A 27005-nucleotide genomic window follows, 5' to 3' on the forward strand; every position below is an offset into this window, starting at 1 on the left:
TGGATGTGGCCAGTGCCGGTGCTGGTGTGCGGGTGGCTTTGGCCTGGCTATGTGTGCGTGGGCAGATCTCTCTTGTTAACTACTAATCCTAGTAAAAGGCCCTGTTGTTGGCCCGCAGACGACGTGAGACAAGTCAAACTAGTGGAAAGGCAGAGTCAACGCCGTAGCTCCTCTTGTGAGGCACAGGACGAGTGACGAGGAGGAGGAGTGGGGTTCTTAATCTTGTGTGCGCCGCTACCAACATATTTATACAATTTCTCATTTCATTCAGTTTGTTTCTTTCTCGGGCCCATGGCCATTGTGAAGACGTCTTGTGCTGGAGTTCGGTCCTTGCTGTGTGGCGCCCTCGTCCTCATTGGCTTCTTGTGTCTGGCGGCCCACCTGTGCAGCATTCTGTTGATTGTTTGGTGTCCCGGCTGCGGACTGTTTCTTTCTTTGTAGTTCTGCGTCATATTTCCCCGCCTGTCAGCTGCTGTTGGCGCCTTCTAGTCGCTTCTCATGCTGCTGCTGCTGCTGCTGCAATGTGGCAAGCTTCAGATAAGATGCTTAGCGAATTGTTGTCAGCCAACTCAAGAAATCACGTGAGCAGGAGGCGGGCGGTGGCACTAGCTGTCGTCTGCAACTGCAGAGCGCCCTCCGGAGAGAAACTCTTAATTCCCTAGTTAGTTGGGTATTTCCGCGAATTCCAAATTTATGACAATTTCCTGTGTGTTTGGTTTCATTTGCCTTTGTGCGCTTTAAGTTCTCTCGGCAAAGGGGTCGGTTGTCGGGATCGACAACATTCTGTTTCATCTACGCCCATGCCCATCCAGGAGACAAATCCGCTGTCGCTGCCTGGCCCTAGGGGATTTTAACCCCAACAGCCGGAGCAAGGCGACACACGCACCTGAAGGCAAAACCTGCTACGACAGCAGCAGCAAATCAGCAATACAGGATTTCCAAATCATCTCCCCAGGACCTGAACCTCAACCTGAATCTGAGCCAGAACCAGTGCCAGAGCCAGAGCTAGCCGCACACATGTGCGATTTCAACGGCTGAGTGATTGGCTGGCGTAGAAAATAAAACAAATGGAGAGGAGATGGGGGGCAGGGCAGGGGAGCCAAGCAACCAAGCACCAGAAATGAAAAATCCTGTAGAATACTTTGCAGCAATCCCACCCGACTGCTGCCCCACTACCCGACTACTCGACTACCCGACTTCGTCTGTGACATTTATGTTGGCAATTTGGCAGTCAACCGGCAATGCTGCTGTTGCCTTATTTTTTGCTCCTGCTCTTGCGTAACAGGATTCTAATATGTCATGTCGTTGGGATGTCCTTTCACCTTGCTATCCCTTTCCTCCGCCCCCTCCTAGAGCTCGCTCCCCAGATTCATCCTGTTTGTGACTATTTTCGTGACGTCTTACTTTGCGCTGCGTCTCAGTCTCCATGCCCGGCCTTGTTTGGTTTCCTTGCTCCGGCGACCCTTGACTAAGATGCCAGAAATGAAGATAAATGCACTGGCCCTGGAAGTTCACGCGGCTACGACCGCAACGAGCTGCCCACAGAAACCGAAGAGCCACTGAAGCAGTGAGCCATCCAGCCATCCAGCCATCCGACCCCCTGCCTCCTCGGAGCCCAACCCAGCAACCCCAGAGGTCCGTAACTGGCATTGTTTAGTGGGTTTCAAATTTGACATGTGATTGTTCTGTGAGTGGTGTGTGTGTGTGTGACTGTAAAGGGCGCATCTGTTGCCTCGTGGGCGAGTTTTGTTTTCGGGTAATTTTGATAAATTAATTTTTGAGCCCGGCCCCTTCACGGCCAAAAAGGGTTGACAGCCACTCGGGGAAACGGGGCCAGCCGAAAAGAATTAAATTGGAATATAATTCCCCAACAAAGGCCGCCAGCCAATCCCCGGCCTAATCTCCTGTGTAACATTTGCCAGCCTGCGCTTCAGATACCTGGCCATCAGTCCTGAGGCCTGATCTTCATCCACAGAGGCAGGAGACTCCACTTGTTATGGGGCTCCCAGTCATCAATGAGTTCAAAAGCGCTACAATAGGCTGTGGCATTGTTGGTGGCACTTTAGTAAGTACCTTGCAACATGTCCATGGATACTACCATACTAGAGTTGAATCGCATTCCAATGCATTTCCCCGAAGAGCGCTTGTTGTCAGTGTGGCAGGTGTTGGATTTCCCGGCGGTGATGGGGTTACCTTGTAATTAAATTAAATTGCAGGCTTCGGAGCAGCACCGTTTTGCGGACGCCTCCTGCCAGAAACAAACAGTGGAAAACGCGCCAGAATCACACACAAAGAAACCAAAGTGAGGGGCCAATCGTCAATTAATGGGCCGCACATAGCACATGGGGAGTGGAGCTGGGTGGGGATTAACACCTGGAGCAGCCCAGAAACTAATACAAATGTCAAGCGATTAAGCCACAAAGGATCAAGCTGATTAGCAAAGTCCATGTCTAAGTCCGTGCTGTCTGATGTTCGATGTCCGGGCTCTGGAACGTCTATAAATAACACGCCAAAGGGGATAAAAGCCGTACATTTGATTTGGTGTTAATAATATGAGCCCAGCTCAGCGACACTGCCTCAGTGTGTTATTTAATTTGTTGCTGCCTGCTGACAGGCTGTCACTGCCTCGTCTCCTGCCTCGTGTGGAGTGGAGGGGAGAACAACAAGCTTATGGAGCCTTTCTTTCGGCGCGCTATTTGTCTAACTCTCAGACGTGTGCAGTTAAAGGATTTCGCCCAGGCAAATAACTTGGAATTTCACATATGCCGTGTGCCGAGTACCGTCTTCTGCTATCTGCTATCTGGCATCCGATGTGTGTGTTTTTCTATGCGATGCCTGCTCTCCTACTCCTACTCAGTGTTGTTCTTTCCTGTTTTCCCATTTTATTTCCACATTTACTTTTCCCGCTCCGGCGAAAGCAAAAGTAAGCTAATCTTATTGTTTCCACAACAGCGTCAGCACCACGACCAGAAGAATCGCGTATGTCCTCCTCCTGCCTCTCACCTCGTTCCTGATCCTTTGAGTTATGCGGACTCGAGTGTTTGTTTATACTCTTGCCGCTGCGATAAAGCTTTTTGCCATTTTGATTGGCGACGTGTTGAAAATGGATTTAAATTACATTGTTTCGCAGTACGTGAGAGAGAAGGCTTGAGGCTGAGGCTAAGGCTGAGGCTGAGGCAGTGACGAGTGTGGAACTGAAATGTCTGCCGAAAGCAGACATCCCGAAAGCGTAAATCCCAAAACCTAACCTGAAAATCCAAAACCGACAACTGACAACTTTATGTTCGCGCATACTGACTTCTCCAGCTGCTCTGTAAATATTTTCATTGTATTGATTAGTTTTGCATTAAGGTTGCCCGAAAGTTAAGTGGAGGTGTGGAGTGTGCTTTCCCTGCCTTTGTTTTCCTCCGTTTTTGGACAGCGGATTGCGCTACTTTGCCTAACTCGTATTTATTTATGCCTTTTGGTTTATAGTCCACAAAAAGTATTTGCGGAATATTCCGGCAAGGCTTTTAACACACTCGCGCGGTTTCTATTTTTGTTTGCTTTCGCATAAATAAGACAAATATGGTTGCTGCTCCCTTCCTGGCCCAGCACTTAAAGCCACCATTCAGAAGCCGGCACCATCCTAAAGCCAGCAGCTTGGCTTGACCGTAAAAACCACCCAGCAGATAAACGACCCGCAGCAAAGTAATACATAATCCGGGCTCAGCTTTAAAACTTGACTGCACAAGTTCATAACTTGTAGTGGTGGTCCCCGAAAAAGTTTCCTCTTTCGGCCCTCGGCTGGAGGACTCTGGGGCAGATGAGGTTTCTGCGGCCAAGTAGCGGAAGCCCACCAACTTGGTCCGGCCCCTTAAGCCGTTCAGCTTCAGCTCCGCAAAGGGCGACGACACTTCTTGGACTCCTCGAAGGACTCGCCGTGCAGTTTCAAATGTGCCTGAAAGAGAAGCGACAAGCCAAGGTGCTCGGTGTGACATTGCAATGAAAATAAGCTTCCTGCCCCGCTTAGAAAAAACGCAGTGCTTGCCAGCGCTGAAAGACAAAAATATTTATGCAGAACCTTAAGTGAAAGCGTCAATATTTTTGGTGCCTGACGTGCTGCGCACTTGTCAGCCATTTTTCAAGCGTCCTGGTCGAAAAGACATTAAAATCATAAAACAAATGCCATCCGGAGGAGGGTTTTCCGGCTGAACCCTAAAAGTTTGTCTGGCTTCTATTGGAGTCTTGGTCTTTAGAATATTGTGGTCTCTAGTCTGGAAGCAACAGTGTTCTATGAAAGAAAGCCTTTCCAACTTCGAGGAGCATGGGAAACACGCCAAATGGCTGGCCTTCCTACCAGCCAGCGATCGATAAATTTGCTTATCAGCAGTTTGTCGATACTTCTGGTTATCAAAGCATCGGCTTATCAGACGCGGCTTATCGCGAGGGCTTGAAAGGGGCAGAAGCGCCAAAGGGACGAAATTCCATCGATATTAAATTATAACAATGTGGTGTTTGTGCCAGTGTCCATGTGCGAGTGGCAAGGGGAGTTGCATATCTAATCAGGCCACAACGACAACAACTATAACAACACACTCGTGGAATGGGAGCGCACAATTGACTCATTAACAGGCAAAACCGCGACAAGCAAAGGCCCCTTCGAACACACTTTCCATACACTGGCACCCGCACGCCCACAACGATTTGTTGTGTTTAATGATGTTGCTGGTTGTGGTCCCAGAACTTTCCCCTCCTCCGCCGGCCCCACCTGGGTCCTTGTGTGCCTCTGTCTGTGCCTGTGTCCTGGAGAATATTTTGAACAGCTTAGTCTTATGACCATGGGATCGCCAATCCCGAATACCAATTATTGCCGGGCCATAAATACACCAAGCAGAAGTAGTGGCAGGGCCAGTAGGAGCCTTGTGCTTGAGACCAACGTCTGGGCAGGCGTTTTCTCCCAGTGCAGAGTGGCCCCAAAGTGGCCAGCTCTCCAGCTGTCAATGCAGAGCTATGCACAATTATCAAAGTGTGTAAACGCGTGACGATTTCCCACTTGACAGCCATTTAATAATGGCCGGGCTGACTGTTTAAGCTCGGCCAGTGGGATTGAGGGGCACACACTCCCCCACAATTACATTACAATTTTTACACAATCAACGTCATCGTCGCCATAATAATCAGGCAAAGTGAAGTATCACATTACGCTCAGCGCAAAGGAGCGGAAGGAAAGCCAAGCATTGGCATCCCACAGGCATCCCATCTCGGAGAAGAACAGCAATCGAACACGAAGCTCCGCATCATCATACCGGGCGAATGGCGAATGGCTGTGGGCCAAGGTACACAGCCTCGCACATGAACCCATGGCGTCCCGACGAGTCTAGGATGTGCTCGCAGATAGCCAAGCGGAGGACGCGGAGCCCGGCGCCCTGGCAATTCTAATCAATTTTTATTATTTTTACAAACTTTGGCAGCCAGCGGAGGGGGAGCTGATGTGGAAAACAAAACTCACGTCGACCTGATCTTTGTTTCCGAAGGCTGAGGAACTTATCTAGGCGAAGGAAGAACAAATGGCACGCCTGGGGGGATTGCTGGCAAGTTTTCCCCCCGCCGTCCATCCAGCTCCTCCTGCTGCTGACAAACGCACAAAACGCGACGTAAACGGGCGGGATGGCTGGCGGGTGTCCCGGGCAGACCCATCTCGGTGGGCGGCTGAATGTGTTACGGTTATGATTTTCGAAATCAAAATTCAGCACGAATAGGAATAAATTTACTTGGGAATGTCATTAAATTGTTTTCCGATAGAACGTGTATATTTCACGCAGGAACTTTTGTTGCTCACTAAGAGCGGCATGCGGGCAGGCATCCCCATTTCGGCAGGATTCCTCGAAAAATTTTATTACAGAAGCCCAGTATATTATTGCGATGCCTGATTGTATTGATTTTGATTGAGATTTATTTTGTTGTGTCTGCTGAGCGAGTGTCTGCATCTTCTTCGACCAAAATGTTTGTCTTGAAATGTAAACCAATAGGGTGGGCACAAGGATAGGTGACTGTACACTCTTGGTGGCTTCCTTTTCCTCCGATGTCCGCCCAACTGGGCAGCTGCATAAATTTTGTGCACTGCCCGCTATGATTAATGCGCGAAAGTTGGCGCCCCTTCGCTAATAAAAGTTTCCGCCAGCAAATTGACTCAAGTTCCGGTTTCCCCTTACTCTCTTGCAGAACTCGGTTGTCCAGAGCGACTACCGCATCCAGTCCCCGGCGGGCGGCTCGCCCCTGCCCCTCTGCGCCGCCACCAATGCCAGCAATAGCGCGAACAGCTCCGGCGACGGCAACAGCACCGCCGTGGCCATCTTGCAGAACAACACGAGTGCCGGAAACAACTCCAACTCCGCCGGAGGCCCCAACACAGTGCTGCGCGTGATCGTCGAGTCGCTGATGTACCCCGTGTCTCTCGACATCCTCCACCAGATCTTCCAGCGCTACGGCAAGGTGCTCAAGATCGTCACGTTCACAAAGAACAATTCATTCCAGGTGAGTTAGCTAGGCCAGGTAGCTATTAAGCGACAAAACATTAACCTTTGTCTCTCTGCCCGCAGGCCCTGATCCAGTATCCGGACGCCAACTCCGCCCAGCACGCCAAGTCGCTGCTGGACGGGCAGAACATCTACAATGGGTGCTGCACCTTGCGCATCGACAACAGCAAGCTGACGGCCCTGAACGTGAAGTACAACAACGACAAGTCGCGCGACTTCACGAACCCCGCGCTGCCCCCCGGCGAGCCGGGCGTGGACCTGATGCCCACTGCCGGCGGCCTGATGAACACCAACGATCTGCTGCTGATCGCCGCCCGGCAGCGGCCCTCCCTAACAGGTGATAAAATAGGTAACACCGACGGAACATTTTCCCGATTTTTCATTTGTTTTCCACGCTCCAAGTTGCAAACCACACACCAAGGCACACACACTTCGATTCCAAACTGTTTTGACTTTACACCTTCTATCGATTCGCTTAGAGCTTAAGTGGCATGCAACTTACCCGACGACAGCCGTTGAGCCCCCGACTAACCACATTTTGTTACCACTGTTTCAGTCAACGGCCTGGGAGCCCCCGGAGTACTGCCGCCGTTCGCCCTCGGCCTGGGCACTCCGCTGACCGGCGGATACAGCAGCGCCCTGCCCAACTTGGCGTTCTCGCTGGCGAACAGTGGAGCCCTGCAGACAGCCGCTCCGGCCATGCGGGGCTACTCGAATGTCCTGCTGGTCTCCAACCTGAACGAGGAGGTGAGTGCAAGCCGTCCATATTATCCTGTAGTTAGTAAAGCTTTAAGTGCCGGAGGATATATTGCTTCAGCGTTTCAGCTTCCCTTATGAACATGAAATTAATTATTATAGCCTCGCATAATTGAAAAATTCCAACACAAAATCGACCTTTTTAGAGGCTAATTAGTTTGCATTTGATGTTTGCCTGACTTCTTTGACACGCGCATCAAGTGACGAGGAGCCTGATAGAAACTATAATTTAAATTAAACATTTCCCTCCTACGTACAAGCTTTTAGACGCGGGCGGAGGACCTCTCCCTCTACTCTCCGCCCGTTTTCCACTTCTCCGCCACAGTCTGTCTGAAAACACCTAATTATTTATCCTTATTTGTTGATTTATTATTTTTAGTACATCTGAAACAATCTATCGCTAACTGACGACAACTCTATTTTCTCTTTTTCTCTGTAGATGGTCACGCCTGATGCTCTCTTTACCCTCTTTGGTACGTCTGCACAAAACGATTACTCCTTAATAGCTGCTACTTTCAATTTTATTTTTTGTGTTCGGGCCAAGCTGGACCTCTCCACCGTCCCAGAAAGACAATAGCGAATAGCACCCGCCTGTAGTCCAGCTTGGCCCACGTACATTTGCATCTCCGCTAGCCAACTTATAGTAGTTTAGTTGACTCTTCACTGACCTGACCCTACACCGAGCGGGCCAGCTCCGAACTATGAGCCGCCAGCTCCCAGCTCTTAGCAGCGGAAGCTCCTGGCCTTTACACCGTTTACGTGCAATCAGCAAAAGTGCTATGAATTGTTGATTTCGGGGCGGGCCAAACAAAGTCGCAGCTAGCAGCTAGGAGTGCCAGAGCACGCCAGGCTTAAATTATTGAGATAGTCTTAAACACCGAGGACCCAGCTGGCATTTCGGCTGGTATGCAACTGGCGTTTGGCAGTTGCCACATAAAGTGCATCCGCCATGTGGGAAATACGGAATGGGGCCATCAACCGGAGGCCGTAAACTTGGCCGGGTGGCTCAAGAACTTGTCTTGCTGCGGCCCGGCTGCATACGATCATATTTCCCTGTCAGCCTCCGCGAATCCAATAATGCCCTGGGGCGAAGCATATACTGTGGTAGTTTAGAGCCCCGGCACCCGATCGGGCAATAATCCCACTCGGATGCGGTTTCCTGCGAGTATTTATCGTTTGGAAAGCAAAGCTAGTGGAAATGCGTTTCTAATGGGGTTTACCAGCAGCAGAGCCAAATCCTTTAGTGGGAGATACAAATGGAAATAGTTCTCGGTCTCGGCCACCCAGCTTGTCCTTCTGCCGCTTATCCTGTCATAAGTTCTGCTTACAAATTGTAAAACAATGAAAATGAGAATACACTCGACTGCCAGCTACCGTCCGTGCACGGCACGTATATTAAAAACCCAGTCCGGTCCTGGCAGTCATACCAGTCCCGGCAACAAGTGAAACCGCACTCAGGGAGGTGCACTGGATTCCCTGAATCATGCCCGGGCATCCTGTTGCTTCTCGGCTGTCTTCGAGAGTGCCATCCCTGTGTGTGTGTGTGTGAAATTACATGAATTAAGTGTGCTCGTGGCTGGTGTGCCATTGTTGGCCCAGGATCTGGCCCGAGTGTCTCAGGATGGGAGCTAAAATGCATGCACAAAACACATGCTCTGCCATGTGCTCATCCTGTCGCGCACACAAGGGTACGCACACAAAGCTCCGCAGCACCCAGCACCCAGCACCCACACCCCAACACCCAGACCCAAGCCCGCACACAAAAGATTGAGGGCGGAAGTGCATAGCTATAAAAATGTCCATTTATTTAGTTATCATTGCGCTTGTTGCTGTCGCCCATTGTTGCTTTGCGGCCTTGCCTTCTCGACTGTGTTGAGTACACTGAAACCGAAATGGGGATAAACGAGAAATAATTAAACAAGGATACTTGTACAAGTGATGGTACTTCTCGTACCACAGTACTTGATATTTCTAGAACCCATATCCTGGAAATCTGAAACGTTAAGAACAGCCTGCAAAGCCGGTAAGAGACTTTTCTCTTGGTGTGACTGTGCGGCTTCCCCATCAGTTTCATCCTTGATTTTTATATATACACCCACATATACACACCTTTTCCACCGCACACACTTCCATGATCATTGTGTAGTTTTTGCTGGCTCTTACAATTGAAATAAAATTTACTTGTGACTTTTCGTAGCTCGTTGGGTTGGTTAGCCGCTCGGTTGGCTGGAGGGCGGTGGGTGGTTTTCTCCCACAATGGAAAAGGCGACTGTCTCCTTGCTAGTTTTTCGTCTGGCGTCTGCCGTCTGTCGTCTGTTTGCCAAATGAATTTAACTAACTTTGTAAAGTTAATGGGGTTTGCTGTTTGAATTGCAGTGCCAGCATCCTCCGTGTGTGTGTGCGGTATTGTATTATTTTATGGGATTCCCAGTTGACTTTTCACTCGCACTGCATTTCTCCATTTGGCTTTCTCCATTATGTACTTCATTTAATTACCAGAATACATCGATTACACAACTTTCGACCATGTTTCCAAGTGTGGCGCCTAATTGCAACATAATGGATTTCGATGCCACAACTGTTGGGCTGTGTGTGTGTTTGCCCTTCTCCTGGGAAGTCGTCCTGGGAGACTCGGTTTCTGGTCGATTTTTTGCAGCGCACACGTGTGGATTAGTCCCTTCCCGTGTGTCGGTTGCCGTTTCTGACACAAAACGGTTTGTTTGTGGCCCCACAGAGCCGACCTTCCTTTGTTTGCCCGAAAATGCAAATGCAAATGCATTTAATTTAAGTTTAAATACTCAAATATAAACTTCTGGCAAACAAACGCAACCGCATGCAGGACACAGAGTCCCGAACACAGAATACAGAATGCAATTGGGAGTTAAGCCGCTTCTGGTCCTGAACTTAACCCTGTGTGCGGTTGCTCCTTTGTTTTATATTTGCAAATTGCATTCTGTCATCAGTTCGGGGCTTATCGCTCAAGGTAAACAAACTGTTGGCAAACGTATTAATTGCTTAAAAATGGTTTTTATGTTTCCCCCGGCCCGGCTCGGGGGGAACCACTTTTGTTGCCACAACTTTGAGCCACTGAGCCAGGCAGCCAGTGAGCCAGTGAGCCAGTGAGCCACTGAGCCGGCCAAAGCCGATCAGCAGACGCTCAGCCGACGGTGCAACAGCTAAAGTTACTCGAACTGGCAGCTGCCTGAACTGCTCATAAAGCTTAGATTGCTGATTAAACGCTCCAAAGGGCTCAGTTCGTCCCGTCCCGGCTGGATGCGAAGTGGCGTGCCCCGCACATGCCCCGCTGCCGGCAGCGATGAGGAGATGTCGATAAGTCGAACGCTAAGCGTATTATTATTGGGGTGCCAATAGATTTAGATAAACTCTGTCCCGTTTTCTCGTAGCGTCAAGAGCTATTCAAGCACCCAGCCAGCCAACCAGCCAGCAAACCAGCCAGCAAACCAGCCAGCCATGCAGCCATCCAGTCATCCAGCCAGCGTGTAATTGACGGCCAGGACTCCCGACGGGCAATCAGCCAAATGGGAGGCTAAAATTTTATGTAATAACCTTTGAATTTCCAAGTAGCTCTAAGCAGACAGCGGACAGACAGAAGCACCGCCAATGACACTTAAAGGAAAGCTTAGCTGCACGACAACCACGTACACTTCTGGAATGAGTCGAGAGTCTAGTCCGATCGAAGCTTGCGAATGTTTGCCAGCGATTATCAATGGCTGTGCAGCCATTGCAGAGCTCGGCGTTGAGCAATCCTAATTAACTCCCAACCAACGCCAAAAAAAATGGCCATGGTTGGGCGCCACAACTTTGGCCAGTGTAGGACAAGTCATGGGTGGCAATGGCGATTGGCAAACGGTGGATGGTGGCGGCTTTTGTTATGTTAATGGCGACACGCAGGAGGGACACGTAACAACAATTTTGCCACATGAGATGGGCTAGAGGCACTTTGGGAGGGGAGTTTAGCACTTCAAAGGGCCGGGCCGGGAAGGGCGGCGCGCTCACCTGAAAATTGTTTGCATACCAAATAGTAAAAGTGGCAAGCTCAGCGTCGGGACAAACAACGCACTCCAACCGGGAGTGCCGGGCTGGGGAGAGGATGGGGCGAGAATGGGGCTTGATCTAGCCGAAAAGCATCAACAATCGGAAAAGGCAACAAAAAGGGCAAAAGCCTCGAAAAGCCTGCGAGAACCCTTTGGATGGCAGAGTCGGACATTTTATTAGTTTTGACAGCGCTTTGCTGCGACGAAGACTCAATTGAAAGGCCTAGGGCCCTCTGGGGCATGCTCTTTAGACACTTGACACATGCCGCTTATCCTGTCAGGCATTCAATAAAGGCCTTGCCCCACTCACTGGCTAGCCCTTCCAGTCTACCCATCTCAAGGTTCGATTGCCCTTATTTGCGGGCTCGGGAGGGGGGGTGCTGGGATTGGGCCGGGTGGCTGGGTACCGCCTTTGCGTTTGCATAACAATAAAAGAAACTTAATAAGTCTGCAAATCGTCTGGGAAGCACAAGCCCCACACATGCCACATCGCTCCATTCGATTGCTTTGTAATCCGCTTATGTAATTGTAATGGCGTGATAAAAATTGATGTCACTGCCGAAAATATTGTCGAAACGTGTTTAATTGAATTTTTATGCGTTTAGATATCCGCATCCGGCGTGCGAAGCCCACTCGCATGTTATGCCTGTTATGCGCCAAATAATTTCATAAAATTTTATATGCTACATGTTGTGGCACAAATGCAATTTGACAAAGTGCCCGTAACAGCAAAAATTAAATCCAATGTGCAAATAATTCCAATGAATTTTTCATAATCGCAACAAATCGCTTTACAAACGAGTGCGATTGCGAGTGCTGATGAAATATAAAGCGTTTGAGCGAAGGCCATTATCAATGGTATAAATTCGAATTTTAGTGTCGCGAAAAATGAAAATTTAGAGAAGCGGCCGTGGAGGCTGCTGGCGGAACTTTGAATAGGAGGGCCGGCTAATGTGCCTCCGCCAGCCACATAACTCTTCATCTAGAGCAGGCCCCGGCACTCTAATGGGCCAGCGGGGAATAGCAAGCCGAGGCGTCGCTGTCTGCATATGTTAGTGTCGCGGATCCAAAGGCAAACCGAAAAAAAAAACGCAGATAAAAACTGCGGGAAAACATTCTCGCAAGTATAGGCGATAATAAATCATTATCAAGTCTGACGCTCGCAGGGAGTTGGCTCTGGCTGGGAATAGAATAGGGGCGGAGTCGGATTCAAACCGAAGCCCTTTGCATGGCTACCGGCAACCGACAACCGACAACTAGCAACCAGCAGCTGCTGCCTCTCATACGCCCCGTTGCACGGCCAGCTATGCCGGTTGCAGGTTTGCCAGTTACCAGTTGACTCCGTGCCGAGGCACAGAGGCAAGCTGAGGCCAATGGCATTCAATATGCTCCACTGCCAATGTCAGCCGCTCCACTGCTGTTGCAATTGCTGCTCCCGACTCCCGAAATTGTTCGACTCCTTGGCACACGGCACCGGGCACCGGGCACCGGGTACCGGGCACAAGGCTTGGCACAAGTCAAGCTCGCCAAACGGATAGTCAGTCAGTCAAGTAGCCAGTCGTCTGTATAAAATGGATTTACTGCCAACTGTTGAACTGTGTGCTCGGTCGGTCGGTCAGACGGACCTTCCTGCCAGGACTACTTACTACCTGCATTTCCATTGCTACTTTTGTAACTTGTTAGCGCTCCGCTCGCTTCGCTACGCTTCGAGAGGCTGGTTGGCAGGAGCAGGACCTCGCCTCCTCGCCTTTATCGCTCTGCGCTGCTTTCTGAGTTCTGCACTCAAAAAACTTGGTCAACTCTGAAATAGCTGGAAGGTGCGAGCGAAATCCAGATACATCCAGGTGGGGAGGACGCACTGCTCAGTTTCTCGAGGTGTAAGTTCCCTTCTCGAGTTTGCCTGGAAGTAGTTGAAAATTTACTTTGCGCATTATTCGATTTGTTGTCTTGGGCAGGACTGCACTTTACATTGTTTGCGTTGGGGCTATTTTTCCACTCGCACTAGCATTGCTTCTGGCACTGCTACTGGCACTGGCACTAGTAGCCTGCATCCGCCCCTCAGCCACCAACTCGACCGGCAACTATTTTTTATGCTTGATAGCAATTTGCGCCCGGCTCCGAATTGGCCGCTGATTGGCTGCGCACATGGGATGCTGTGGCCCAGGAGCAGATCGGAAATAAGTCACCCAAGGAGTCCAGCCACTGGAGGACTCTCGCACCGGGCAGCTGTCAAAGCAAAGTCTGGCCGGGCGAGCACCCACTTAAATTCTTAAAGCCCCTTGCCGAACTTAATGCACTGCTGCTGCCTGTCCCAGGTCAGTGCCAGCCAGGAGCTCCATATTCCATAGTTTTGCGGCTTAAGTAAAACCATAAAATACAATTCAATAACGCGTCCGCCGTGGCAGCCACGCTCCTGGTGCGACGGGCGCTGCCGAAAAGTTGCTGCTGTGGCTGCTACAGCGCACCGTGTTCGACGACTGTAAAATCCGTGGCCTTAAAACGGAATATGGCCGGGAAGCCAGCCAAAAAGTTGCAGGCTGCAGCCGCAGCTCGAATTGATGCTCGTAAAAATAGCGGAGCAAACTTATTGAGCCAGTTATGAGTTCCGTACATGATACTAGGGGCTTGCCCGCGGCAATAATGCGAGTGCTTTTCACTGATGCCACGAGGTGTGGCGGAAGGTGGAGCTGCCGGAGCCGTATAATGGCGGGGGATATTCCGAGCACATGTTATAGCTTTTTGGTGGGGTGTTGGCACGACCTTACAAACGCTTAAAACTGCCCGAAAATTAAAGCAAAAACCATAGCATACTTTTTGGGGCACAGGTGCTCGTTGGGAGCTAAGGACATCTCCCAATCGGAAGTCGAATGGACTGACAGTTAAGGGGTTATATACCTTCTTTTTCGAAGAAAAAGAGGAAAGTTTGAATTTTTTTTAGGTATGTAGCAATTATTTAATTACACGGATGTTTTAATATTTTAATAGTACACTTTATTAAGAATGTTTTTACAAAAATTTGGTGAAAAAATATTGAATAGTTTTTAAGGGGTGGCTGTTTTCCTTAGAGGCCTTTTTTTTTTTAGAGCCTTGCGGTGACAGTTCCCCAGGTCAAACAGGTCAACTTAAATCATAAAAGTAAAAAAATTTCATTAGTTTAGAGTTCTCTCTTGTGCTTGAACGATCGATTTTAAAATTTTTTGTTTTTGTTTCGATATGGCAGCGTTTTATGCTAAAAATGAACGTTTTGGTCTCTAGAAATTTCACTAAAAAATTTATTTCGCCGAAAAAAAATTTTGCGCGTGAAAAGTCGATCGTTCAAGCACAAGAGAATTTCATTACGAACATTTTAAAAAAAATTTGAAGTAAATCGGTTCAGTAGTTTTCCGTCAATCATTGTCACCGCAAAGTCATTTTTCAAGAAACACCATTTCGAGATATTCGCGTTTAATGTTTCAAGTTCAGTTCAAGACCGCAATGAGGCGCGCGGTTAGGAGCGCTGTAACTTTTTTTCTACTGCTCCAATCTCTATGAAAATTTGGGAAAATGTTCTCAAGGAATTGTTCTTTAAGATAAAGCAATAAAAAAATTTTCGATTTTTTGAAAATAAAAAAGGTATATAACCCCTTAAGTGACATGACACAGACATGTTTTTTAGGGCATAAGCTAGTAGTTTACAAGACGATGTAGCTTAATTCCAGTTGGCCCGCATCGGTGTAGCGCACAACACACCCGTTTACTGCCACACCGTCTCATATTTCTCACTCTGGCTTTCCCATTTTCACTTTGAATCCGCAGGTGTATACGGCGATGTGCAACGTGTAAAGATCCTGTACAACAAGAAGGACTCGGCACTCATCCAGTTGGCGGAGCCCCAGCAAGCTTATTTGGGTAAGTCAAACAAACGCACTACCATCGCACCATCGCGGCGCTAACCCGCCGACTATATCTGCATGAATACCCATATATATATATATATATAGACACCCCCAGTCGAGTTGAACGAAATGAAAGTAATGAAAAATCCGAGTCTGAATCTGGGGGGTCCGAGAGGCGTCTGAAGGCAGGCAGTGGGCAGAGGGCAGAGGAGCACTGCATTTTGCAGCTTGTTTTAAATGAAAATTCCAGCATCATGAAATTCCAAACGGCGCATTCCTTTGGCAACCGTAACCATTGCTCCGGATGATGCTGCTCCCGACTGCTCCTGTTTTTGTTGTGGTTGCTGTTGTTTCAGCTGCAAATGCTGCAAACAAAATGTATTAATAATAAAAATGGCCCTGGCGCTGGAGAGAGTGGGCCGGGAGGAAACTATAACTGGCAGTGCGCATAAATGAAATTTTATAAGCGCTTTATTACCAACCGACAACACCTGGTGGTCCAGTTCCAGTTCCAGTTCCAATTTCCTGGCGTTTCCCATGATGGCCGCAAGGCGACAAAGGCACCTCCTGCTCGACGGGACATGCCAATCATTTTATTGCATTTATTTGTGTGCACTTTGCCATTGTCCGGCGCTGGCTGCCGCTGGGCGTGAAGGACTCCAGCCAGGACTGCCCGGGAGCTCTGCTCCGCTCCGAGTCCCAATCCCCATCGTACCCCCATCGCCCTGCCGCCCCATGCGAATTAAACGAAATGAAAATTGTCGCGCATTGCGAGGCGTTAAGAGCAACCAACCGACGTGCCAAATTCCACTTTATTACAAAAACAGGAGCAGCGGCTTCGCAAAGTGGCAGAGGCGGCGGGACGATTGCGATTGAAGCGCTGACAGGCGACAGCGACACCTTTTTCAATTTCGATTTGGTTTTATTCCATTTAACACGCCAACTATCCAGTGGAGCTTCTCCCACGCCCACTCCTACGACCACTACCACGTCCAGGTCCGTGCACTTCCCGCCGGGGAGATCGAAGCTCGGGACTCATTGTTCCCACCCAGCGGTGCGTGTCTTTCATTTGTGTTATTTATTCATCGAAAAATAACTCAGAAGCTGTCACAGCGCTCGCCCTGCAGGACGGCTCTTAATTGAAACCGGCAGCGGCACACAATCGTCCGGCTGTTGTCAGTATCCTTGATCTGAAGGAGCTGCAGGAGATTATTAGTAAAAGGAATGCGGGCTGCACTGAAGGAGGCTTTCATATGCAATCCCGAGCTTGTTAGCCATCTATGCCCATTCGAGGGGCAGGTGCATCGCCACAGCCACGCCATTGCCATCAGGCGTTAATCGTTCGAATACGTAATTTTTTAATTATATTTAACGTCACGATTCCATTCAGTTCATGGGCTGCAACTGCTGCTGTTAATAAAGTTTAAATAAATTTAATCTGCTCAATAAATGCAATGTGCCATCGCAGCGGAAATTGCCTGCAAATTGCGCGCCTGGCAAGCGTAAGGTACTGCATAATGAATGCCATCAACTGTTTATTGATTTAAATAAAAAGAAATAAAGTGCGCCGCAATGACTGCCCGGCGGCGATGATGCCCGCATCCATACATGCGTAATGTCCTTAGGGCGCTCCTGTAAATCCGCTGGCCAACTATCCGCTGCCACATCCGCATCTGCGGACTACATCCACCGGCCTGTCCCGAGATGCAGAGCCGCCTGTTCGCTACAAATATGCTTTGTGCTGCAGTCAATTAATTTTTAAAACATCAATATGCAAATATGCATATTTCCCAAGTTCGGAGTGCGGCTGCATCCTGCGGTGTGCTCGCGTTCTTCGCTCCCTGTTCAAAGGCATTCTCGCTTTGTGTTTTTCTGGTTTAATTAATTGCGTTAACCCAGCTGAACAATGTCTGGAGGGATGGGGATGAGCATGTGGATGTGGGTGGAGATGGAGATGGATAGGGGAAGAAAAGCTAATCAACAGAAACCCCGCATGCATTTTTTTGCTCCTCCCCGGGGGATATATCAGAGGCACAGATGGAATCCGGTGTAGACTCGTACGCGTAATGTTGGGTTAATTGAATTCGTCCAAAATTGACAGAACTGGCAAGTGGACCACAAATACCGCCACAGGCTGTAGTTGATAAAACTATTGTCCGGATTCTACGCTAGTGAACCGACAAAACCAAAGCCAGTCAACTGTTTGCCCAAACAAGCAAATTATTGTGTGAAACTAGGAAGGCAACACCCGCTCCCCAGTTCGTGCCCCAGCGCACACCCAGCCGTTTGTTTTCGCCAACGGCCCACACCCAAAACTGTGCTTGTGTGATGGGGGGGAGGGGCCAGCCAACGGTCTCTGGGAATGCGAAAATATTAATGGACGTACAGCAGCATATAGACTACTAATGTGCCGCAAGGACTGCCAAATGGCACACGCTTCCGCTGCTGCCTTTCGCTAGGATTCAACCCATTTACACTGAGAACGAACTCGAACGTTATGGCAAGTCTTCTTTCTAAACCCACCGGCGAAGCTCACGAGATGAGTCGGTCCTTTTTCTGAGTGGACCCACCAACCCGGACACAGGTAACCGGTCTGGAGCGGAAGCCCAGTTCGGGGCGGGAGTGCGCACTTATGCACTCATAAAATATTAACAAATTCATTCGTTACTTTGCCCAAAACTCTCGCCAACTCCGACAAACAAAGACGATTACCGCACAAGGGTGTGAGATGGAGGAAGGGTGGGCAGCCAGGAGTCGAGCGCCCGGGTCGAGCCGGAGCTAGGGAGGCAGGGGCAGCAGCTGTCCAAGCCACCCTCCCCGTCCCATGCATACGAAAGTGTCTCGTAAGGTGGTGTGCGTTATGGCAGGGCCCCAAACAAAATACGGCTACAATTGCACACTCAGCATACGAATTACAGCGTAAAGGCGAAACAACTTTCGCAAGTGAACTCAGAGGGATGGGGGCAGTGGACGATGGGAATCTTCTGATGGAGCGGACCCCGACCAGGGCCGAACACACTGCGACAGCAATCAGAGGGCACTGGAGTTGGGGGCGGGGATCGCTGGGAAATAGACAAAAACACTCAATGAAAAAACAATAAGCAGAGCTCCCAGCCCAGACCCGGAGAGCCTCGTCCCGGCCACTTGGTGGGCAGTTCGAGGTGTGTGACGGGGGACACTGTAATGACGCATTTTCTGGGTGGAAGCCCAGAGACCCTGAGACAGTCGGGGGGGTGACGAGCTTTGGGGGATTAAGTTTTTGCACAACTTATGGCCAACTATGGACAGACACCCACTCTCGCAGTGGCCGAATTTATAGGCTCACTCCCACCACCCCACTCACAGCAGTCCCACACACCCCAGCCCTCGCTCCTCGGCAAATATATTTCCTGTTTGCCGAACAAATTACTACAAAATATTCTGCATAAGCGTACGCATAAGGGCATTTTCAATGAAAACAAACAAACTGCCAACAGAGGCAGCGCACAGGCCCACATCCCTATTGCCATATATTATACGGTCGATTACGCATACGCCATGTGAGCCGGTGAGGGCAGGGAGTTCGGTTCGGTGAAAGTTTTCCTGCTCTCCGTTCTCGGTGGGTTGACAATGCTAAGTGACTGTTTGAAGGACTTGGTGCCCAGCCCTCAGCAGACCACAATTAATTACCGAGCCAGCAAAACTAGAACCGAATCCGCATCCGCATCCGAATCGGAGGATGTTTCGCATAGTTTACGAGCCAGAGATAATAAAGTGTCTGGCTAGTGTTGCCGTAGATCATAGTCAGGAATGGCTCGACATTAATCGTTCAAATCAGGGAAGATACATGCAGCAGGTGCCTTGTAACCACCTTCACTTGGATTGCGGCTCACCTGGACCATCTGGCCCTGAGTGGGGTTAGTCCCAAGTGTATGGTGCTTAAAAGTCTTAAGCTAGAGACGTTACACGTGAACCCCTCGAAGGCTCATTTACGAGTCATTTCACTTACTTTTCGGGTCTGCTTTACCCCTTCCCTCGTAGCCCTTCGACCTGCGCCCTTTTGTTTTCGTAAGTTTATAATAATTTTGAGGCCAGCTATAATTTTGGTCAGCAAACTCGGCCTCAGCAACGGCCCCAGTCCCAGCCCCATCCCCAGCCCCAGCCCCAGCTCCAGCCTCGTAATTAAAAGTTTAGGATACTTTTTGAGACGGGCCGAACAGCAGAAGCAGCAGATGTAACATTCGTGCTCAGTGTTTGGCATTTGCGGGCAAAGTTGTGGCCCCTTCCGCGGCTGACTCTCCAAAAAGTGTCTCGCCTTCACATTAATCTTTATTACAAGTGTCTGTCATACAGCCGGGAATAAAAAAAAAAATGGTGTTCGGGCCATATGAGCAGCCCAATCTTTGTCACTGCTGGCGCGCGCTCCTTTATTTTACAATTTATTATATTCGTGCGCTTTGCTTTTTTTGTAAAATCATTTAATCCATTAGGCAAACAATAAATGGCTGAGTAAGCATGTTGCCTCACAATGAAACACTGGGCCAGTGATAAAATGTGATGTAATTTATTAATATAATGCACACCATGAGAATTGAGAAACTCCGAAAGGGGACTTGGACGGACAGTGCCCCTGGACTGGACAGGGCCCTGGAAGTCGGATGACTTGGCGCAAAGCTGGAATTAAATAAAACGTAATCGAAGCTCAAATAGAAATTGGAATGGAAATTGAATTGTATTTAAGTACATATCCTTGTTGCACATGCATTCCATTCCGATTCCATTTCGAGTGAGCCTCAGGTGTTATGACTACCCAGAGCTGGGGGAAAAAGGCAACAGTCCGTCGCAAACTTGCACTGCAGCGGAGGCCCCCGTTCAGGGGGAGAGGGACTTTTGTTTGGTAATACTTTTATGGCCAAACAAGCATTTCAAGCTCGAATAAATCACCAAAGGCAGACGACATTGATAAAGTTGCAGTTACATTTCAGTATGTAAATATTTGCCCTTACTTATTGCTGACTTTGTTCGTTGGCGGCAAGGCGGCATCTTTGGCGGCACTGAGAAAAGTGTCTTTCAAACTCGCGTCTCTCAAGCGCTGAGACTGGGTCCTAGACACAATTATTACAGGATATCCGGACGAACTTGGACTGGGTCTACATTGCGGATAAAGTTTTCCGTGCCTGCCCCTCAGTATCATCACGCAAACAATTTTATAGCCTCTGAAGAAGCGTATAAATTACATTGGCACAGCTCCATTTATAGCCCCCCATATCCTAAGATACAACAGCTTTTTACCCATTTTAATGTTTTGTTTCGTTTGTTTCTGCTTCACAGCTATGTCTCACCTTGATAAATTACGTTTATGGGGCAAGCCGATACGTGTGATGGCCAGCAAACACCAGGCCGTGCAGCTGCCCAAGGAGGGACAGCCGGACGCCGGACTCACTCGTGACTACTCCCAGAACCCGCTGCACCGCTTCAAGAAGCCCGGCAGCAAAAACTACCAAAACATTTATCCGCCATCGGCGACACTGCATTTAAGCAACATTCCGTAAGTATTCCACCTGATGAGAAGGTTAAAGCGGCAAGGTGTGCGAGCGCAAGGACCCGCGTCTGAGGCTGAGGGGCCTTTGGACAGGACGACAAGGCAATTACAATTACCGCTATGAGCCGGCAGACACCCCGCGTGGACCGCGTCTGCCGAATATGACAAAGCGCCCCGCCAGGCCAGAATTCACTTTGGAAATGGGGGGCGGCGATAGAGAGGACACGGGCTGCGGAATGGTGTCTGCCCTCTGCGTGAATTTATGAGACGGGTCCTTGGTGCGCCACCTGCCAGGCGGAATCAATGAACCTGCCGCACAGCAGGCAGCCACCTCCACCCACACAAAAGCACCCTTAAATCGATGACTGTTAATTTGAAACCGTTCTAATGTTCTGCTCTTCCTCCACAGCTCTTCCTGCTCCGAGGACGACATCAAGGAAGCCTTCACCTCGAACAGCTTCGAAGTCAAAGCATTCAAATTTTTCCCGTAAGCTTTTGGGTTTATATATATATGGAGTGTATCTGATTTATATTTAAAATTGCAGCAAGGACCGCAAAATGGCGCTGCTACAACTGTCATCTGTGGAGGAGGCTGTCCTGGCGCTGATCAAGATGCACAACCACCAGCTGTCCGAGTCGAACCATCTGCGCGTGAGCTTCTCCAAGTCGAACATCTAGAATCCGATCCGTGGTCAGGTTCACTGAACCTGACTGGGTGCAAACGGCAGCTACATGCACCACCATCAGCTTCAGATTTACTGGCAACAACAGATTCAATCTATAATCCGTAGTACAAGAAGGATGCATGCCCACTTTAATTGAAGCTTCCGGTCAGAACCGGAGGAGGACAGGAAGCCAGATCAAAATCCCGAATCAAATCAGATAGAAATGAAATCAAAACCCACACTCAACCCAACCGATCAACCAGCGGCAACAATCGATGCATGAGCTATACCAATTTTATTCAGAGAATCTAACCAGCCCAGGAACGCGACTGTTTTCGAGTCCTTCCTGGCAGCTTATCAAAATTTCTTAAAGAGACAAGCGCAAAAGTTAAATAAATATACACAATTGAATTAGGGGAGTATATAGTACATACAGAGAGGGGAAAATCAAAACAAATCGCATATGCAAACCACAAACAAACAACCCACTAAACAATCAGCAACACCGTAAGTTAAGCATAACTTTAAAACTATAGTTTCTAAGTACTTGCATCGCATATAAAGATTAAAACAAATGAAAACTAAACATTTATAGAGATGTTGTCGAGATGTATGTTTAACGTGAAGGAAGCGAGGTTCGCAACTTAGATATATTTTTAGTGCACTGTACTGTGTTTTGGTTTTAAAAAACGACAGGTAGTCAGAGACAGAACAAAAAAAAAAAAAGAAGGAGAAATTACGTTAAAAATGAATTAGGAAACGTTTTATTATGTACATGCTGTTATTATATTTTAAAGGAAGAAGCAACTTAACGTTAATTTTTTACAAGTATGCGAAAGAATTGCTCGTAAATGTTTTTCATTTTGTAGAATTAAAATATTGGGGCCGGATGGGGAGGCAGGCAGGAGGCCCAGAATTGCACACAGAGTCCTAAGCCGTAAGCGCAATGAATTAACGTAAATGAAACTTAAGAATTATTTTATTACGTTTTAAAGAAACCTATGGAAATCGCAAGCGTGGGCGTCTGCGGGGAGTACCGGCATCGGTCGGTCGCCCGGCACGTCCCTTTGATTAGCATCGTATAAAGCGAAATAATAATTTTAAATGGCAGTTAAATCAACGTGTACGTAACCCTTTGTGTGTGTATGTATATGTAAGTGTTGTTAAGCTAGCGCAAATTATACACAATCGAATATACATATGTGCATATGCAAGTACATATGTATTGAACTACAACAAACCATGAAACAGGAAATTAAACAAATTTTTAGATACAAACGTGTAATCTCAAGAAAAGTTTAAAGTAAAGGATAATTATATTTAATCATAGGCGTAACGATAATGAAAGACACGTGTTTTAGAAAACAAAACTGAATGATTTTTTGATAATTTTACAACAGACACCATAAACACATATTTAAACATGCAAAAAAACATTTACACATGGTTACACAAAACAAAAACAAAAAAACAAACAAAAAAATGAAAAAAAAAAAAAACAGATAACTAGATACAGACAGAAGGTTTATATAAGTATATTTAGAAAGTGAAATTATTTATACGTTGGCGCAAAAGAACAAACGAACCACAGACAAAAATTGATCAGAACAGAGAAAGCAACTAATTATAATTAAAATTATATGAACTTAGCTGGTAAGCATAAGTAGCAGTGATCGTAATTTAAAATTAAAACGGAGAAACACACAAAACACAGAGAAAACAAGAAGTGAGCATCGATTCGAGTCGAGTCGAGTCGATAAGAATTAAATGAATGAATATATTAAAGCTAAAACGTGTACGAAAAGCAACAGTAAAATATTGAACATTTATTGAAGTACTACATTACATACATTTATCAAAACCAGTCGCAGGCAGTGCAGAAACCGAAGCATATACACAAACAGTAGCCGTAAGATGGTTGAGACCAGGAGCAGCCGAATCAGAATCAGATAATAGTTTAAGGGGCCCGACAATTACACTCCCTGTTACACTGTGACTCTCCCGGCTTAGAGAAAGTCTTACAAAACTCTTGAACAAACTCTAGCGTTTCATATATACATAATGCAAGTAGCTATCTATCATAACCTTACCCTTATACCTATTTATCATACTCACATACATATGTGCTCTATATCTATGTCTACTACTTATATACATATACCCTATACACTGTATACACACGAGTTGTGTTAGCGCATCGATGCAAGGTAAAGCGATACTGATATGGACACTATATACATACATACGTCTGTATCGGATCCACGACTGCTAGAATTTCAAACGAGAACTGTTGACAAATCAAAATTTCATAAATATTTAGCAAACTCAGCTCTACGAAAGTGCATCAACCGTAGGGAATACGTGCACCTCTAACCCTTCCCCTGCACTATATAGACCACGAAACCTTAAAGTCAGGAAAGACTATTGAAGAGATAGGACAGCTGGACAGGAGCTGTCCTTTGGTATGCAGCGTTAAAAGCATAATCAAACATTTAGCCCAACGATAATATACATAGATACAATGGCGCTACAGCGTGCAGATGTTGATAGTGAACAAGACACCGATCAAACAGCATTCGAATTAATATACATAACTAAAAGAATTGCAATTGATACAAATATACATTAAATTCTGATAACAGATACCGATACACTACAGATACAAGTGACGAATTAGCGGCGAGGAGATGAGGAGGTGAGACGAGTAGACAATGCAGCTATTTGACAAAACAGTACACTAAAAGTATTACTTTACCAAGTAGATTTACACAACTAATAATTAATTTACAATTAAATTGACAAACCCCGAGTGGAGAGAATCCAACGAGAACATCCGTTGATGATAGAGCGTTGCTATGTTGGCCAAGAAAGGCGGAGACCGTCGAAAAGGATCTCTGCACTCTTGAATAGAAGCCCAAAAGCCACCAAGTTGGTAAATCAGTTTTACGTTGAAAGATAACTACCATTTGCAAAGCGATAGAAATTTTACCAAAATGCAGTAAAGTCAAAAAGTGAAGCATATTAAATAAAGACTAATCTGAACTATACATACATATACTTACATGCGAAGGCGATACGGTAATAAAACGAATAAAGAGTACCCTCAGTTCAGTACCCACGAATGCATACATATGTGCTACTTTTACCATTAGACGAATTCAGAGATATATATGTAATTGTAGCTATAACTATATATATATATATATAAATTGATGAATGGGGTGCATCAAGTGAGAAAAGACTCGAAAGCAGCCTTGAGAGAGCAGTGAAAGAAACCAGGATCATATTTTACTTCAAGAAACCACATGCGCAGACATATATATACATGCCACAGCACTTACAGAAGACATATCAACATTATTTGGCATACGGCAAGTACATTTTAAATCCGCAAAAAGCCCACCCCTCCCACTCATTTCAGTTAACGTCATTTTACACAAGTTGAGTAACAAACTTAAGGGGGTATTACAGGTCAAATACGAGTAGTGTGCAGCTCACGTTACAAATTGTTAGTTTGGGAAAAAGTCTAAAGTAAATAATGTATGTATTTTAGGAAAAACTGACCGAAAATGTCATTAACGGAGCATAGAAAAATTCATAGTTTGTGTTGGGAGTATAAAAGGAACCGAGTACTAAGCCAATTACATATACTTATTTGTGCATTTTGTGTTAAAGGTTTTGAAATCAGTTAGGTATTATTGATAGGAAAAGTGTCGTGTGCGGTTTTAGCAATGTCCTAATGAAGCGCAAATTAAAAAGTTGTTACCATAGTGTTTTGTTTGTTTTTTTTTGGTACAGAAAGAACGATCCAAATGCTGCTTTATATATGTATATGTAGTCAATTGTTTTTCAGTGCACGGGAATTGCGTTTTATCACAAATTATTACAGAACGTACGTTGAAAACAGGACAACAGGCAGAAGTTCCTACTTTTTAGTAAAAACGGTTAATGGTTAAAGAAACTTAACTTTAGTAAAACTTGCGGAAGTAAATTTAATACGGGAAACGGATAAATATAAAGTAATTTTAACTTGAAAATTTGTCGATTCGATCGTCCCATTTCCTTCTTACGCTTGCTTTACCAAAGTTTTATTTTCATGGTCTTTCTAAAAACACTTGTGGTGCGGTTTTTCATAGGTCAGGCATTATTGCGAAATTTAAAAAGGGTCCAACTTTTAACTATTAAACAAATAAAACAAACCTAGTGAGGGTATCGAAGGTACTTAAACAAATTAGGCGACGGCGATCGGCGATCGGCCACTTGCACGCGATTATTTGTTTTATTGGAACCCGGTCTTCAGGAGATATATTCTCAAAGAGAATAATGTCAGTCACTACACAACTCTCACTTCACGCAGGTATTAATTTTTCTGAATCGTTGCAACTTTCGAGTGTCAGCAACTGAGAAAAATCGTAGAATCCTCCCCTGAATCTTGACTCTTAACTGCTTAACTAATCCAACTGCGAATAGGCACACGCGAAACAATCAAACATTTCTTAAATAAAATTTTTAGTATACACCAAGCAAAGAAAACTTTTGTGCTCTCTAATTGTACAATTTAAAGATAATACAACCAATTAATCATTTTACGCTCTTAACAAAAAACTAAACATGAACTACAGGCGACGTTTATGTAATGGAAATTTTTTCTCACCAAATTTTACTACAAATCTCTTAAGTGTATTGTATATAAGCAGAAAATTGAAATCAAATGAAGCAAATTGTATTAGTTTATATATTTATATATATATATATATATATATATACATATATATAAATATATATGTGAATATATATATATATTGTATTGCGGCTGCAAAAGAAAAACAATTCATCGCATGAATTAAAATTTAGATGCAGCTACGCGCTCTTAATTTTTAAAAACTTAATGATACATTTTCATTATGAAATTAAAAATCGATGGCATGAATGCAAATGCGGGGATTAAAGTAAATTTATGAAAAATTCAAGAATTATCTTGCTGAGCTGAAGAAACCTAGAACTAAAGGGTAACAAAGACATAATATGGCTCCTAAGTGGAGGTGGAAGGCTGCAGGCTGCGGCGTTGGCATCGAAATTTAAATGGAAAGCAGCAATGAGATTGTAATGATATGAGAAGAATATTTGTTATGTTACAAGCATTAATTAAATAATTATTATAAAATTAATTATTGAAAATATTTGAGAAATAAAAATAAAATACAAATGATTCAAATCACAACTAATCTTTTAATAAGGGTATTTGATAGCGACTAACGTCGCTGTGGCTGCTGAATTAATTAAAAGATGGGGGTCAACTGATATTAGAGGTCTGCATGAATAGCTAAAAAACGACATTCAAATGCACAGCCTCGAAAATGAATTGAGTGAGATAGAATGCTGAGACGAAAATTAATGAATGAGTGAGTGCGACTGTGTAGCACACAGTCTGATATGCACAACTTTGACACACGGTAAGTGACCTTATCATAATGGACCCTTATAGTTTCATAATGGCTGTTGTAGTAACCGTGCTAACCCCGCTAATCCCTAAATGGTAAGAAAAGAAAGTCGGAAGACCCAGCAAATAAATAAACAAATTGTTTTCATTTATAGTAAATTATATTTTTTATTAA

The 27005-nt window shown here is 46.3% G+C and overlaps 1 protein-coding gene across 20 annotated transcripts in view; it reads left to right on the plus strand.

Moving 5' to 3' along the window:
• heph (polypyrimidine tract-binding protein 1 heph) overlaps positions 1-21801 on the plus strand; it is a 119639-nt gene extending 97838 nt beyond the window's left edge. For 17 of the 20 annotated variants that reach the window (XM_070281997.1, XM_070281998.1, XM_070281995.1 and 14 more), the window contains 8 exons: positions 6205-6516; positions 6582-6867; positions 7075-7265; positions 7714-7747; positions 15125-15217; positions 20515-20731; positions 21135-21212; positions 21271-21801. In XM_070281997.1, the coding sequence (XP_070138098.1) occupies positions 6205-6516; positions 6582-6867; positions 7075-7265; positions 7714-7747; positions 15125-15217; positions 20515-20731; positions 21135-21212; positions 21271-21403 (1344 nt within the window). In that variant the 3' untranslated portion in view covers positions 21404-21801. The remainder of the gene's footprint in view (positions 1-6204; positions 6517-6581; positions 6868-7074; positions 7266-7713; positions 7748-15124; positions 15218-20514; positions 20732-21134; positions 21213-21270) is intronic. The other 3 variants (XM_017244524.3, XM_017244488.3, XM_017244505.3) reach the window with 1 other exon arrangement.
• Positions 21802-27005: the final 5204 nt, after the last annotated feature.

The sequence above is a fragment of the Drosophila bipectinata genome, chromosome 3R (genome assembly GCF_030179905.1).
Source record: "Drosophila bipectinata strain 14024-0381.07 chromosome 3R, DbipHiC1v2, whole genome shotgun sequence".
Classification (NCBI taxonomy): domain Eukaryota; kingdom Metazoa; phylum Arthropoda; class Insecta; order Diptera; family Drosophilidae; genus Drosophila; species Drosophila bipectinata.